The sequence below is a fragment of the Alosa pseudoharengus genome, unplaced genomic scaffold (genome assembly GCF_046254945.1).
Source record: "Alosa pseudoharengus isolate Yale_2024_CS ecotype anadromous, Long Island Sound unplaced genomic scaffold, YU_APseudo_1.1 YU_APseudo_1.1_scf_1, whole genome shotgun sequence".
NCBI lineage: Eukaryota > Metazoa > Chordata > Actinopteri > Clupeiformes > Clupeidae > Alosa > Alosa pseudoharengus.
In genome coordinates this window covers 12,255,127-12,268,960 of record NW_027468564.1, presented here as the reverse complement: position 1 = coordinate 12,268,960, position 13,834 = coordinate 12,255,127, and the positions used below count along the sequence as shown (strand labels likewise).

The window sequence follows — 13,834 nt, the reverse complement described above, 5'->3', positions numbered from 1 at the left end:
AAATTAATCCACAGATACAGTACACATCATACCTGTCCCCACACACTCTGATGGAGGGTAAGTTAATCCACAGATACAGTACACATCATACCTGTCCCCACACACTCTGATGGAGGGTAAGTTAGTACACAGATACAGTACACATCATACCTGTCCCAACACCCCCTCTGGTCTTTGGTGCATTGGTGCCTCATTGTCTGTATTTGGAATTGTTTGGTTCCTTGTCTAAGTTGTCAGTGAACTTCCTACATGTAAACTGTGCAAATGAATCCAAATGTTCATGGGAGCAGCAGTACAAAGAGAATTCAATAGCAATAGTGGCCATTAGACTGATAATACCATCTCTGGGATGTTATCTGTAGGGAAATAGCATGGACAAGACATGAGAGTATTCTCATTATGGAATCATTTGGCTAATCACTGGGAATAATGATCTCCTTGCAGTAACACTTCTGCAGCCTAAAGCCTGATTTAGGGGTTCTGCACGTTGCCTACACCATTGTTAGCTTGGGTGTCCCCATGCTGCCTTGCACGCGATTTGATTCACGCTGTAAGGCAGCCTGGAAACCATGGAGCAAATTTTCGCCTGAGATAGGGAACGATCACAGAACAAGGGGGAAAGCAAAACGATGATGAGCTATGCACAAACGCATTTGATAGACATCCGTGGCACCCAATAAATAGCCTGGCTAGCGCCACCACTTACCAAACGTTAATTTTCTCGTATTTGAAAAAAATGCCCAGATCCGTTTTTTGGGTGCCACGGATGTTTATCAAATGCGTTTGTGCATGGCACATCATCGTTTTGCTTTCCCCCTTGTTCTGTGATCGTTCCCTATCTCAGGCGAAAATTTGCTCCATGGTTTCCAGGCTGCCTTACAGCATGAATCAAATCGCGCGCAAGGCAGCATGGGGACACCCAGGCTACACCATTGTGAACCTGTGTAAATTAACAGTAAACTTTTAGAGTGTAGTTCAGTTTCTTGTGTCTCCTTATGTAACTAGACCACAGACACACAGACCTCCATCTCCAGTGCCCAGCTGTGTGTCCATGAAGAGTGATGAGTCCATGGGTGGTATGCCCTACTTCAGCAGTGAACCAGTTCCATCAGGTCTAAAGTGAGCAGTTGTAGATATGGACACATGCAATTCATCACACACACACACACACACACAAAATTTTCAGAAAATCGCCATGCTTCTAAACAAAATCTTCAAACTAGAGCGCATTGAATCAATCCGTGCTAGCGGAGCTAATGTACGTGTGAGGCATTTTATCAGAGCGATATTGTCAACGTCAGCGAGTATTTGCATTAGATTATCGTCTAATGGCATCAAAAAAGTTTACTCAAAATGAAGTGTTGGGTCTTCTTTTCGCGGACCCTGATTCTGAAGGGGAATATCTGCCTTCAGAAAATGACGTTGATTTGTTTAGTGAACACGCTTCAGATGCGTCCCTGCCTTGCAATGGTGCAGCTGGACAAAGTGAGAGTTTAGCCCTACACCAAGCACAAACGTTAAATCCTTTGCCCAATGTAGATGGTCCTTTGCCCAATGTCAGTAGTGGGAACAATGTTTCACGGGGTCGGAGTGTTCATCAGGAAGTTAGCAGGCATGTTAGTGGTGTGGCGAACGAGGCTGGAGGTAATGTCCATGTAGCGTTAGCTTCGCGAGGCAGATCTGGCCATGCTGCTCGCAGCAGGAGCAGAGGTGGTGACACGGGGCAGGGGAGCCATTAGGCTATGCATAGTCTATCGCAAGATGATGGGAATGTATTAGGGGTGTAACGGTACACAGAAGTCACAGTTTGGTTCATACCTCGCTTCAGACATCACGGTTCGGTACGAGTTCGGTACAAGTGTAGCGTCCGAGGTAAGGCTCACTTAAGAACATGCACACTGATCTTTGGATGAGACAATGGCTCTCCGTTTAATGGCGGCTCCACAACTTACAACCACGAGATCTCTTCCACCCCGGAACTTCAACACCCCCCAAACTTGTCATTACCATGGTAACTGATAATCAAAGCTGTTCTCATATTAAATGCTACATTCTTCCCCCCCATCAAGAAGGAACGTCCTCGTTTCTTGAGAAATCAAAATAAAAAAAAAAACACATCCTGCCAGCAACTCACATCCATTATACAATAACTTCAAAGTAATTATATACCACACTAAACTCCCTCCCCTTAAGGCTACAATAAAGCAGATCAGAACATCCTGCCCTGAGTATTGTGTAACCGAACAGACAGGGGGAAGAGAGAGAGAGAGAGAGAGAGAGAGAGGGAGAGAGAGAGAGAGAGAGAGAGAGAGAGAGAAAGAGAGAAAATGCGCATGCACGCGTGTCGATGTGATGTCAGTCCATAAAAAAAAGTCCCTCAATTTCTTCGGGAGCTGCACTACTCTTCCAGCCCGTGAGGTCCTCCCATCTATGGCTGTGGGAGAGTGAAATCCGGCACTCACAGCAGGCTGGTCACCATCCAGATCCTCACCATGCTCCTGGAGGGCCGTGCTGGTGCTCCCCGGGTCATCCACAGGAGGTGCTGGAGGTCCAGCAGTCACAGGTAGACCTCTGGGAGAGACAGGCCACGGTAAAGTGTACGGGCGCAGTCTGTTATAATGAGCTCGCACGAGGGGAGAGTTACCCTCTAATGGACTGGTCAGTTCGTAGGTGACACCAACCTCACCCGAGACATCCAAACGTCCTTGCACTCTGTAAGGCCCCTTCCAATGAGGTGCCAGCTTGAGACGGCTCTCTGTAGGATCATGTAGCCACACAAGGTCTCCGACCTCATACGGACGGTGTCTCATGTGAACGTCATAGTGGGCTTTCTGACGCTCTTGTGCCACAGTCTGATTGTCTGTGGCTCTCTTGAACGCTGTTTCTAAACCTGCCCTGAGGGAGGCAGCAAAACTCCTCGGGCAAGTATTTCCCCAACTTGTCGCTGTCTGAGGACCAAGGAGCACATCAGCTGGGATCCTCGCTTCTCTGCCATGGGTGAGGAAGAAAGGGGTGAATCCAGAGCTGGCATGCACACTAGTGTTGTAGGCAAAAGCGACCTGTTTCAGAAAAGAGTCCCACTCTCCTTCACAGGAGAGAAGGGTCTTCGCCAATTGGTCAATTAAAGTTCGATTCAGCCTTTCGACCATGCCATCTGAGCGAGGGTTGTATGGTGTAGTACGAGTCTTTTTTATACCTAGCAGTTGACACATGTTCCTGACTAGTTCAGACTCAAACTGCCTCCCCATATCTGTATGCAATGTCTCCATTACCCCATGTTCCATTACATACTCATTAAACAGACAAGAGGCAACTGTCATTGCTGTCTGGTCAGGTATGGCATACAAGTTCACATATTTGGTATAATAGTCTTCTACAGCCAGCACATATCTGTTTCCCCGAGATGTCACAGGCAGCTCTAAAATGTCAGCAGCCACCCGCTGGAAAGGTCTTACCGCCTGCGAGCTCATCAAAGGTGCCTGGTACTTAGGAACAGGTGACTTCCTCCTCTGGCATGCATAGCACTCCTCACACCACTTCCGTATGTCACGGTGCATGCTGGGCCAAAAGCACATGCGGCATGCTCGTGCCAGGACCTTTTCGAAGGCCAGATGACCCACAAGTGGGCCTCCATGCAGCTGACTCAAGAGCTCTGGGACCAATGCAGCTGGAATGACTGTTTGTGCTATCTGCCCAATTCCAGGTTGCTCCAACATGTGGCATAACAGTCCATCGACCAAGGTAAGGGCTGGGAACTCACTCCACAACCGCCTCACAGTTAGAGGGGCCTTTTTCACCTTCCACCTCAGGGGCCTCTGGCCACTTTCCACCCATGACATCACTAAGCTGATATCAGTGTCGTTCCTCTGCATGTCCTTGATTGAAGTACCATCCTGAGACAAAGAGTACAACATAGGCAGGTCTGGTGTGGTGTCAGTCTCTGGCTGGGAATGCTGCTCACCTGCTAGTGGATTGACAGGAACCTGAGGTGGGGTGTCCATTATACACGCAACAGGAAAATCGCTGCCAACGTCTGTTTGTGTTGCTGCATGAACGTTCATGGGAGGGGCCTGGCTGGCAGTATCACAGTCATCATCCGAAGGCCGCCGGCGAGACAGTGCGTCCGCATTCGCATGTCGTGAGCCCTCCTTATGAACTATGACCCAGTCATAAGGGTCAAGCTCCAGAGCCCACCTGGTGCGCCGTCCTGTCCTGTCATTAGCCAGGGAGAGATGTCGTAGTCCAAGCAGGGGCCTATGGTCAGTGACAATAGTAAACGCCTGGAGCCCCAGGTAATGTCTGAAGTGACGCACAGCCCACACAATGGCCCACATTTCCCTATCAAACGTAGACCATTTCCGCTCTGCTGCTGTGAGGGAGTGACTAGCAAAGCCCACCATTCTCTCAACGCCATCTGACTTCTGAGCCAACACAGCGCCCACTGCAACCTGGGATGCATCTGTATATAATGTGAATGGCAGTGAGAAGTCTGGATGAGCCATCACTGGTTCTGAACAAAGGGCATCACGCAAAAAGTCAAATGAGGCCTGGCACTCTGACGTCCACTGAAAAGGCACGTCTTTACCCATCAAATGGTTAAGTGGGGCAGCTTGTTGTGCAAAACCCTGAATGAACCTTCTGTAATATGAGCTCAGTCCGAGAAATGCACGTACCTCTGTTGCTGACCGTGGGACAGGCCATGACTGTACCTTTTTGATGTTGCGTGGGTCAGGTCGTAGCCCTTCATGTGAGATCACATGGCCCAGGAACACAACATGATCCCGGGCCAGGTGGCACTTCCTTGCATTCAGCCTCAGTCCAGCTCCTTCTATCCTCTTAAGAACCTCATCCAGGTGTGCGAGATGGTCATTAAAAGAGCGGCTGTATAGAAGTATATCGTCCAAATAGACCATGCAGATGTTCCAGGGGAGGCCTTTCAACACCAGTTCCATAAAACGCTGGAACGTGGCAGGAGCGTTGGTAAGGCCCATGGGCATAGAACAGAACTGGTACAACCCACGGCCAGTTGTGAAGGCCGTCTTTTCACGATCTTCTTCTGCTACCTCCACTTGCCAGTAGCCATCCGAAAAATCAAGCGTACTAAACCATGTAGCTCCTGACAACGCATCCAAGGTATCATCGATGCGCGGCAGAGGGTGAGAGTCTTTTATGGTGACAGAGTTAAGCTTTCTGTAGTCGACGCAAAACCTCCATGAATTGTTCTTTTTCTTTACAAGAATTATAGGAGATGACCACGGACTACAGCTCTCCTCTATCACCCCATCCCCCAAAAGAAGCCGCACTTGCCTGTCAATTTCCCGCCTTTTCTCAGGAGCTGTACGGTAGGCACGTTGTTTAACTGGTGGATGGTCGCCAGTGCGGATGTAGTGTTTGATAGGGCCACGTGCTTTTTGTTGTGTACGTCCCGGTCGGAACACCTCCTGGCGCTCCTGCAACAAGGACTCAAGCTTCTGCCTCTGTTGTGATGTGAGTGGTGATTCAGACAAATCAGGCAAAAAGGAAGCCACCGGGCTGCACTGCCGCACGTCCACTGGAGTGGCAAGGTCACTTTCATTGACATGATAGCACAGGCCCAGGTGCGACCCCGGATGGAGTGTCAATGTTTGTTCTGTGGGGTTGAGCAGCCGGGCCACAGTCCTGCCATTACTAACCTGGGCAACCGTACGGGCCATCACTAGCTGCTTATTGTCTCGAATTTCTGGTTCCAGGTAGCCCACATATGAGCACACAGGGGCCCCTGTATTGTCTGAAGTCTTTAAGTGCACTGGCACAATCATCTCGCTGAGAGGAGGCACAGTTACAACAGTGGAAATAGAAATGTTGCAACAATCAGGGACAAAATCACTGGTACGCATCAGGGGAATGATAATGTTCCTCAGCTTAATTGAGCCCTGGGCTATATCTAGTACGGCATGATGTTGACACAGGAAGTCCCAGCCCAGCAACACATTCTGTGTGGCGTCAGGTACGACATGTACCTCTTGTTCCCAGTACTCGTTACCCATGTGTATAGACAGTGACAGAGTCCCCAGCGTATCTAATAGTTGCCCATTGACAGCCCTAGCCAGTATGTACTGCTTATTCAAAACACGTCTGCGAAGTGAGGGGATGGACATTCTGAAACTGTCTGTGATCAGTGACACACTTGAACCTGTGTCCATTAGAACTGTGACCTAATAACCCTCAATGAGTCCTTTTACATATGATGTGTGTTTAACAGAGTCATCAAAAGTCTGGCTATCACAAGGGAAAGTGGCGGACATGTCAACAGGACTGTGGCGATGGCCCTCCACAGGCAAAACTGGCGTCTGGGCCACGACGCCAGTCACTGGGAGTTTCCCTGCTCTCGTCTCGCATGTGCAGGAGAGGGGGAGCGGCGCCCTGGGGACAGAAATCTCACCCACCGTCTGGAAGTCCCCTCTGTGTCACGAGAGGTCCAGGGTCCAGCTGCCGTCGTCCGAGCATCCAGCCTCTCCTGGGATGACCAGCGCTAGGCCTGTGAGTTGCCGAAACGCTGTGGAGAACGCCCCCTCATATTGAATTCAGCAGCCGCTGAACGGCAGCCATACTCCCCACAGTCACACCTGCAACCACCGCGTGGAGTCCGATATGGAGAGAGACTACGTTGATCATGCCCTCTGAAGCGATAAGTTTCTGGTTTGTCATATCCCGTCCTGCAGCTACTGCCTTTAATGTCTCGCAACTCTGTCTGTAAGCTGTCCACTTTCACAGACAGACGTTCAACCGCACTCAAGAGTCCGGCTGTCATTGTAGAATTGCAGTCAACAGAATCCAAAGCTGACACATTGGTCTGCAGAGGGGTCATTTGGGGAACCCGCGCGTTCACACACAGAGCCTGCCTTGCACGCTCACAGCGCGCTGCAATTGCCATGGCCTCCTCCAAGTTACTGGCCCCCATCTCATGACACTTAGTCTGTAAGGCCGGGTCCAGGCCTGCAAGAAATCTACGGAATTTTTCCCCATCTTGTGCAACTTTGTCATAATCTGGAAATGCCTCCAGTACCAGTCTTGAGATATCGGCTGCAAACACCTCCAAACTTTCATTTGCATTCCTGGGGCGAGCATTCAGACATGTTTGGAAATACAAAATAAATTGTTTCTGTCCAAAGGCATCCAATAGCCTTTCCTTTACACTCTCATAATCACTTTGAACATCAGATGGCAAACTGTCCCACAAAATGAACGCAGCCCCATCCAACTTAGTTGGTAGCAGTGTCGTAAGAGTAGCCAAATAACGTGCTCCTGTACCTCCCCTTGTGTGCGCCCGCACGGCAGCTTCGAACTGCTTGCTCCATGTTGCAAAGGACTTTGTGCCATCGCCTTTGAAGGGAGGGGGGAGTTCAATCTTCAAATTGCTACTCACGTTAGTATCAACGCGGTGCGAGGCACCAAACTTGACTGCATCCTCATCCCAGTCGTGGTAAGCTCTGTAGCCGTCCATAATCAAAGATATGTCAGTGTTCCGATTAATCCGGAAAAAGTTCGAAAGAAATAAAATACAAGTCCTTTTAAACACCGCTGTCACCAATGTAGCGTCCGAGGTAAGGCTCACTTAAGAACATGCACACTGATACGTAAATCTTTGGATGAGACAATGGCTCTCCGTTTAATGGCGGCTCCACAACTTACAACCACGAGATCTCTTCCACCCCGGAACTTCAACACCCCCCAAACTTGTCATTACCATGGTAACTGATAATCAAAGCTGTTCTCATATTAAATGCTACACAAGCAGAAAGCATTTTTTTTTTATTATTGTGCATGTCTCAGGCTGTTCAACCTACAGTAGTGTCATACAGTCTCTCCCCTATCTATCTGCAACAGCCTGAAGTTTGTAAGATGTAAACAGTTTCAGTGATTGATTGGTAGCCTACAATCATCTGGGTGATGGCGTCAAATATGTGTAGCATGTTCGATTTCCACTGTAGCATGTTCGATTTCCACCCACTAACAACTGCTGAACAACACCGACACACAGTTTCATCTCTCGCCTGTACTAGGCTACTGTAACTGAAGTTCTCAAACTTGCGATCTTAAAAGAGACCAGCGGGTCCTCTAACTCCTGTGGGTCGCCACCACTCGCTTAGTGCTGCTAAAGGTGTCGCTAAAGAACTCTCGTAACTCTCGTATTTAACAGTAATTCCGCATTACATTAATTAATCTGCACATGAGTTTTATGTTTTATACCGTGTATTCTCCGTGTAAATTTATGCACTGAACCGTGACGCCCGTACTGTTTTGGTTCAATACGAATACATGTACCGTTACACCCCTAGAATGTATGTATGGATAGGGAGTCATTATCTCTACAGCAAAAGGCCTGCTATATAAATTCTTTTTTTTTGTCAGCCATTTATTAGTAATGATTTACACTGTTGATTTACTAGCCTATCTATTTCCCTGACCATTTAGTGTACAATATGTGTTCTTTTTTGTGTGTTCATGTCCTTGTGATGTGTGTGTCTGTCAGCTAAAAAAACAACCAAAAAACATCAACAAAAACAACAAAAAGAAAAAAAATACTAACATTGTCTCTCGTCTTGTCTGGTCATCTCACTCCTGATCTGTGCCTTGCCGTGGCAAGTGAGCTTTTGAACTAAACAGGTCTTGTCTACTTGTGTTTGTGTGTCATCTGAATAATATATATGTGCCCCATACATGGAATCAGAGTGCCTACTGTATGTAGTAAATGGAAAATCTCTACAGCAAAAGGCCAGCCTACTGCTACATGCATTCGGTTTGTTTCTGCCATTTATTATGACCACCCCGCAGCGAAGCGGCGGTCATATAGGTTTAGTCAGATTTTTTTTTTTTTTTTTTTTTTTTTTCTTTTTCGCATGCCCAAATTTCCGTCAATAAGTCCCGGGACACTGAAAGACCGGGGTACACGAAACTTGGTGGGCATGTAACCCCACATGGATAGCATGGAACCATCGTTTTTCGTTTTGATCTGTAGCCCCCCCGCTGGACTGGACCCCCCGAAAGGAGGGTAGGGCAGACACAGTTTTCTGGGAATATCTCAAAAACCGTAGGGTTTAGGAGAACCATTTTTTTTTGTATGTTGATCTCAAGGGGCCATGTCAACCCATTCCATAACCACTCATTTCATGTATAGCGCCACCTAGTTAAACACAAAAAAGTAAAAATGAGGTGTTGTAATCGCAGGTATCTGTGACCTAACTTAGTCAAAACTGCACGAAATTGGAAGTGTAGGATCATTATCCACGCCAAGTTTCGTGGAATTCCGTTCATGGGGGGCCACACAATAAATTAATTTATGTTACTATACACCAACTGGCCTGTAGGTGGCCGGAGACAGTTTTCTGTGAATATCTCGAGAACCGTAGGGCCTAGGAGGTCCACCTTTTTTTTGTATATTGATCTCAAGGGGCCATGTCAACCCATCCCATTACCACTTATTTCATGTATAGCGCCACCTAGTTAAAAATTCAAAAGCAAACAATTAGGTGTTTTCATCACAATATCTCTGGCTGACATGGTCAAAACTGCACGAAATTGAAAGTGTAGGATCATTATGACACCCTCCGAATGCATGCCAAGTTTTGTGTACTTTCGTTCATGGGGGGCCTTACAATAAAATAATTTATGTGTACATTTAGTGACGTACACCAACAAGGATTCCCGGGACACTGAAAGACCGGGGTACACAAAACTTGGTGGGCATGTACCCCCACATAGATAGCATGGAACCGTCATTTTTCGTTTTGATCTGTAGCCCCCCCGCTGGACTGGACCCCCCGAAAGGAGGGTAGGCCAGACACAGTTCTCTGTGAATATCTTGAGAACTGTAGGGCCTAGGATGACCATTTTTTTCCGTATATTTGCCTCCAGGGGTCATGTTAACCCATTTCATGTGCACAAACAGATACACACACACACATACAGTAATCATACGTATGACACATACTCACACAGTAAACATATGTACGCTTCCATGCACAGACACATACGCAGGCACACACACAAGCACGCACACACACACACTCACACACACACACACCCACACACATAACATAAACATAACACAAACAATCAAGAATTTCTCAGAATTATGAACAGGCAAGATGGAGGTGGGGTTGTATAAAATGAATTTTACATGTGAAAATCTATGAACTAATCATGTTTTGGTACTTGTTGTCTAGCAGATACCAGTGAGAATTGAGTGTGGATAATGCAATTTAGTGAGACAGTTAGAATCATATAGGCCTTTCAGCGTGATTTCTTTTTGTTGAAAAAATTTGCTGGACTGGGCGGCGGTCATATTTTGTACCGCTCTGCGGTACATCTAGTTAGTAATGATTTACACAGTTTGTTTACTACTTACTATTTACCTGAGCATTCAGTATTGTGCAATATAGCATATAGAAGGTGAGGGAAATTTTGGGGGGAAAGAAGTGCTGCATTTTATCATTCAAACATTTTCATGAAAATTCTATAATCCAAGATGGCCACCACCACATGATGTCATAATATGCAAATTAGATACATAAACTTTGGGTCATCCTTAATATTTCTCTAATTTACAGAAAGTCTCTATCTCTTATCACTTTTAAGATATAGCCTTTTGAAATTAAGATCGAAAATCAAACTCACAAAAATTTGAATTCAAAATCGAACGTTTCGAGAAAAATCCTCTGGGGCCTAAAGGGTTAAGCAAAGACTGGCACATTCAGCGTTAATGCTATGAAGGGCTGAACGACTTGCATATATTATTGTTTCCCTATCACTATAGCGAACAACAACAACAACAGTTAAGTAAACAAATATAAAAAAATATCAGGAAATGGACCAACCTTAAAGTCTGCAGTTTACAGTGGGGACTAGACAGTCCCTTAGAGAGAAGCTGAACTCCAGAATCTCCCAGGGCATTGTGACTCAGATCCAACTCTATCAGGGAGTTTGGTGACTGTAGAACAGTAGCCACAATTCCACAGGACTTCTCTGTGAGTTTACAGTCAGCAAATCTGCAACAACATTTGACAGAATTATGTCGAACTTCAATAAAGAATGATAACATTGTAAAACTGTAGTTTTAACACTGTGTAAAGCGCCATGAGACATGTGCAATGTTTTGGCGCTCTATAAGTGAAATTAAAGGACAAGTTCGGTATTTTACACTTAAAGTCCTGTTTTAGCCTGAAATTAAGATGTCAAAATCGAACGTTTAGAGAAAAAAAAAACCTTTGGCGCCTAAAGCCGCTAAAAATCGCTTTGGACAAAGGCGTCTGCTAAATCCATAACCATAACCATAACCATAACCATAAAGGGTTAAACAGTTGAGTGTCAGTTCTACACTTATCAGTCACATGCAATTCTACACACACACACACAACGTCGTGCTAGATTTTTTGACAGTTTTCAGGGGTTATGAGGAGCAATATGAGAGAGAAATTTGGTGATCACCGATCGTCTTTTCCATTGGCGTCGGTGAAGGAAGGAAATTGAAGAAACATGCTGTCACGTCAGGTAGCCTAAAGTTCACAATGACTTTATGCTACATTTTTTGAAGGTTCTTAGTGATTATGAGGAACAATATGAGAGAAATTTGGTGATCACTGATCGTTGTTTAACCGTTGTTAAAGGAACCATATGTAAGATTGTGGCCAAAACTGGTACTGCAATCACTTTCAAATTACTGTAGAGTGGTGTATCCCCTCCCCCTCCCCCCTGACTCGAGGTTGCCAATCGGATGCCAAAACACTACTGACTTTGTGATTAGTAGATAGGTGGAGGGTGGGGCATCAGGCCAAAACACAACATGACATGACATGACATGACAAAACACAACATCAACATCAGTTGAGGGTTGCAACTTCACTTTTTAAATGACAATATCCTGGCCGGACTACTGTTGTCAGTGATATAAGCAGTGGCGTGCACAGACATTTTGGGGGGCAGGTGCTCAGGAGGGGGGGGGCACATTTTAGCGCACGTGGAACACTTAATTATATATAAAAAAATTGCACGCACATGTTGAATGAAATTTGACTTGTGCTGCAATTAGTAAATACAATTAAGACAATAAAGAGACCAAAATGTGATAATTTATGTTGCCTAACAAAACCTATACAACAGAAAACTTAACACATAGATTTGCAATTGCAAACTCCACCGAAATTATTTGTAGCCTATGTGGTCGTCCTCACGTTATCTTTCATTGACTTGGGCTACAGCGTAAAACTGTATCATGTGACCAGTCGGCTAAAATGCTTAGTTGTTTGATGCTGTATGAGACATTTTACTGCACAACAAAATTATTACATGTTGGGCTTAGAGGGCAAACTGTAAGATTTTGCTTGATCTGTAATATGTTACCTGGCTGATGGGTCACGGGAGAAGCAGCCTGTCAGCGACCATGCCTGCTATCTGAAGACGCTTACTGAACTGCTATGGTGTCTGGCGTGCCCTGCGCGCGAACGCGCGAGTTCACGTGACAAAGGAAGAGAGATAGGCTGGTCGGGTGTGCGCAAGGAGGTGGCTCATTTCGGGGCATTGTTTCAGTCGTTTTTAATGGCTCAGGTTTTCAAAAGATCATTTCAAAACCGACCTCAGTAAAATCTTAATAATATTAATAATTTAAAAAAAAGGGCATTTTCGTTGATAAAGGGCAAACTTCCTAGTGCTTTAGCACCACCTAGTGTCTATGTATGCACGCCTATGGATATAAGTATTTGAAATGAACATGATTTCTTAATGTCTAGTGACATATCAGGGCCATTTTATGATTAATTGAAATACATTTCTTACATACGGTTACAATAGGTGTTAATGAAGAAAAAACGCTTAATGTCATCTTTGGCCAGGTGCGAGCCCTATCAGATTCGAGGCCCTGGGCGATGGCCAAATTCGCCCTCCCCTTGCGATGGCCCTGCCTACAACCCATTCAAATGATCAGATTCTGTATAAATGATATACAAATTAGTAAAGTGTACAAATTAGTATAATGACATTTCAACAAATTATTTTTGTGAAATTCCAGTTCTAATTTCTTTATTATTCAATATTATTATTAATAGGTCTGGTATGTCTGTCTTTTGTGGAATGGATCCTTTAAATCTGTGACTGTTCCTGCAGATTAAGGGTTGATCTGATCCAGGATCAGTCCAGGTGTGGAGTGTGTGAGCAGGTACTGAGGAACCCAGTCATCATCACCTGTGGACACAGTTTCTGCAGGCAGTGCATCATCAGCTACTGGGAGCAGCCTGGACTACCAGGAGACCAAGTCTGTCCCCAGTGTGGGAAGACATGCAGAACCCAGCCTCCTCTACAGCCTCCTCTGGATGAACACACAGATATGAGCACACAGGGTGAACACACAGGCATGATCAACAGCAGAAGACACCTGCACACTGAACATACACCAGGCAGAAAGAGGGAACTAGGTGAGTATACATTTTGACTTTTTAAACATTGTATTGATTATATTTGTTCCTCTGAGAATGAATGTTAACAAACAGAATAATTACAAATATTGCAAATTATGTTTTGGTTATAGGCCTATTTTGTCAACGGATACTTAATGTTTATGGGTAATTACAGTATTTTTTAATATGTTCTGGGGCAGACACAAATAGATAACAACATGTTGATGTATCAAGTGAGAATACCTGTTGGTGCATTGTTTAAGTCTCATATTCTCATACTCCATTTTCTCACTCAAATATTATGAAATTGCTGCTCTCTCTCTCCCTTGGAATGAATGGAATTTTCATGTCAGACATTTCAATGCAAAATGTAGAGTAATTACTAGCTGTAAAGTGCTCGACTGGGG

At 45.4% G+C, this 13,834-nt stretch overlaps 1 protein-coding gene across 1 annotated transcript in view; it reads left to right on the top strand.

Moving 5' to 3' along the window:
• Positions 1-969: 969 nt before the first annotated feature.
• The window catches only part of LOC143136317 (NACHT, LRR and PYD domains-containing protein 3-like), a 286,890-nt gene continuing 274,025 nt past the window's right edge, over positions 970-13,834 (top strand). Inside the window, exon 1 of the mRNA XM_076297033.1 lies at positions 970-1,119. Coding sequence (XP_076153148.1) covers positions 1,052-1,119 — 68 coding nt within the window. The 5' untranslated portion in view covers positions 970-1,051. The remainder of the gene's footprint in view (positions 1,120-13,834) is intronic.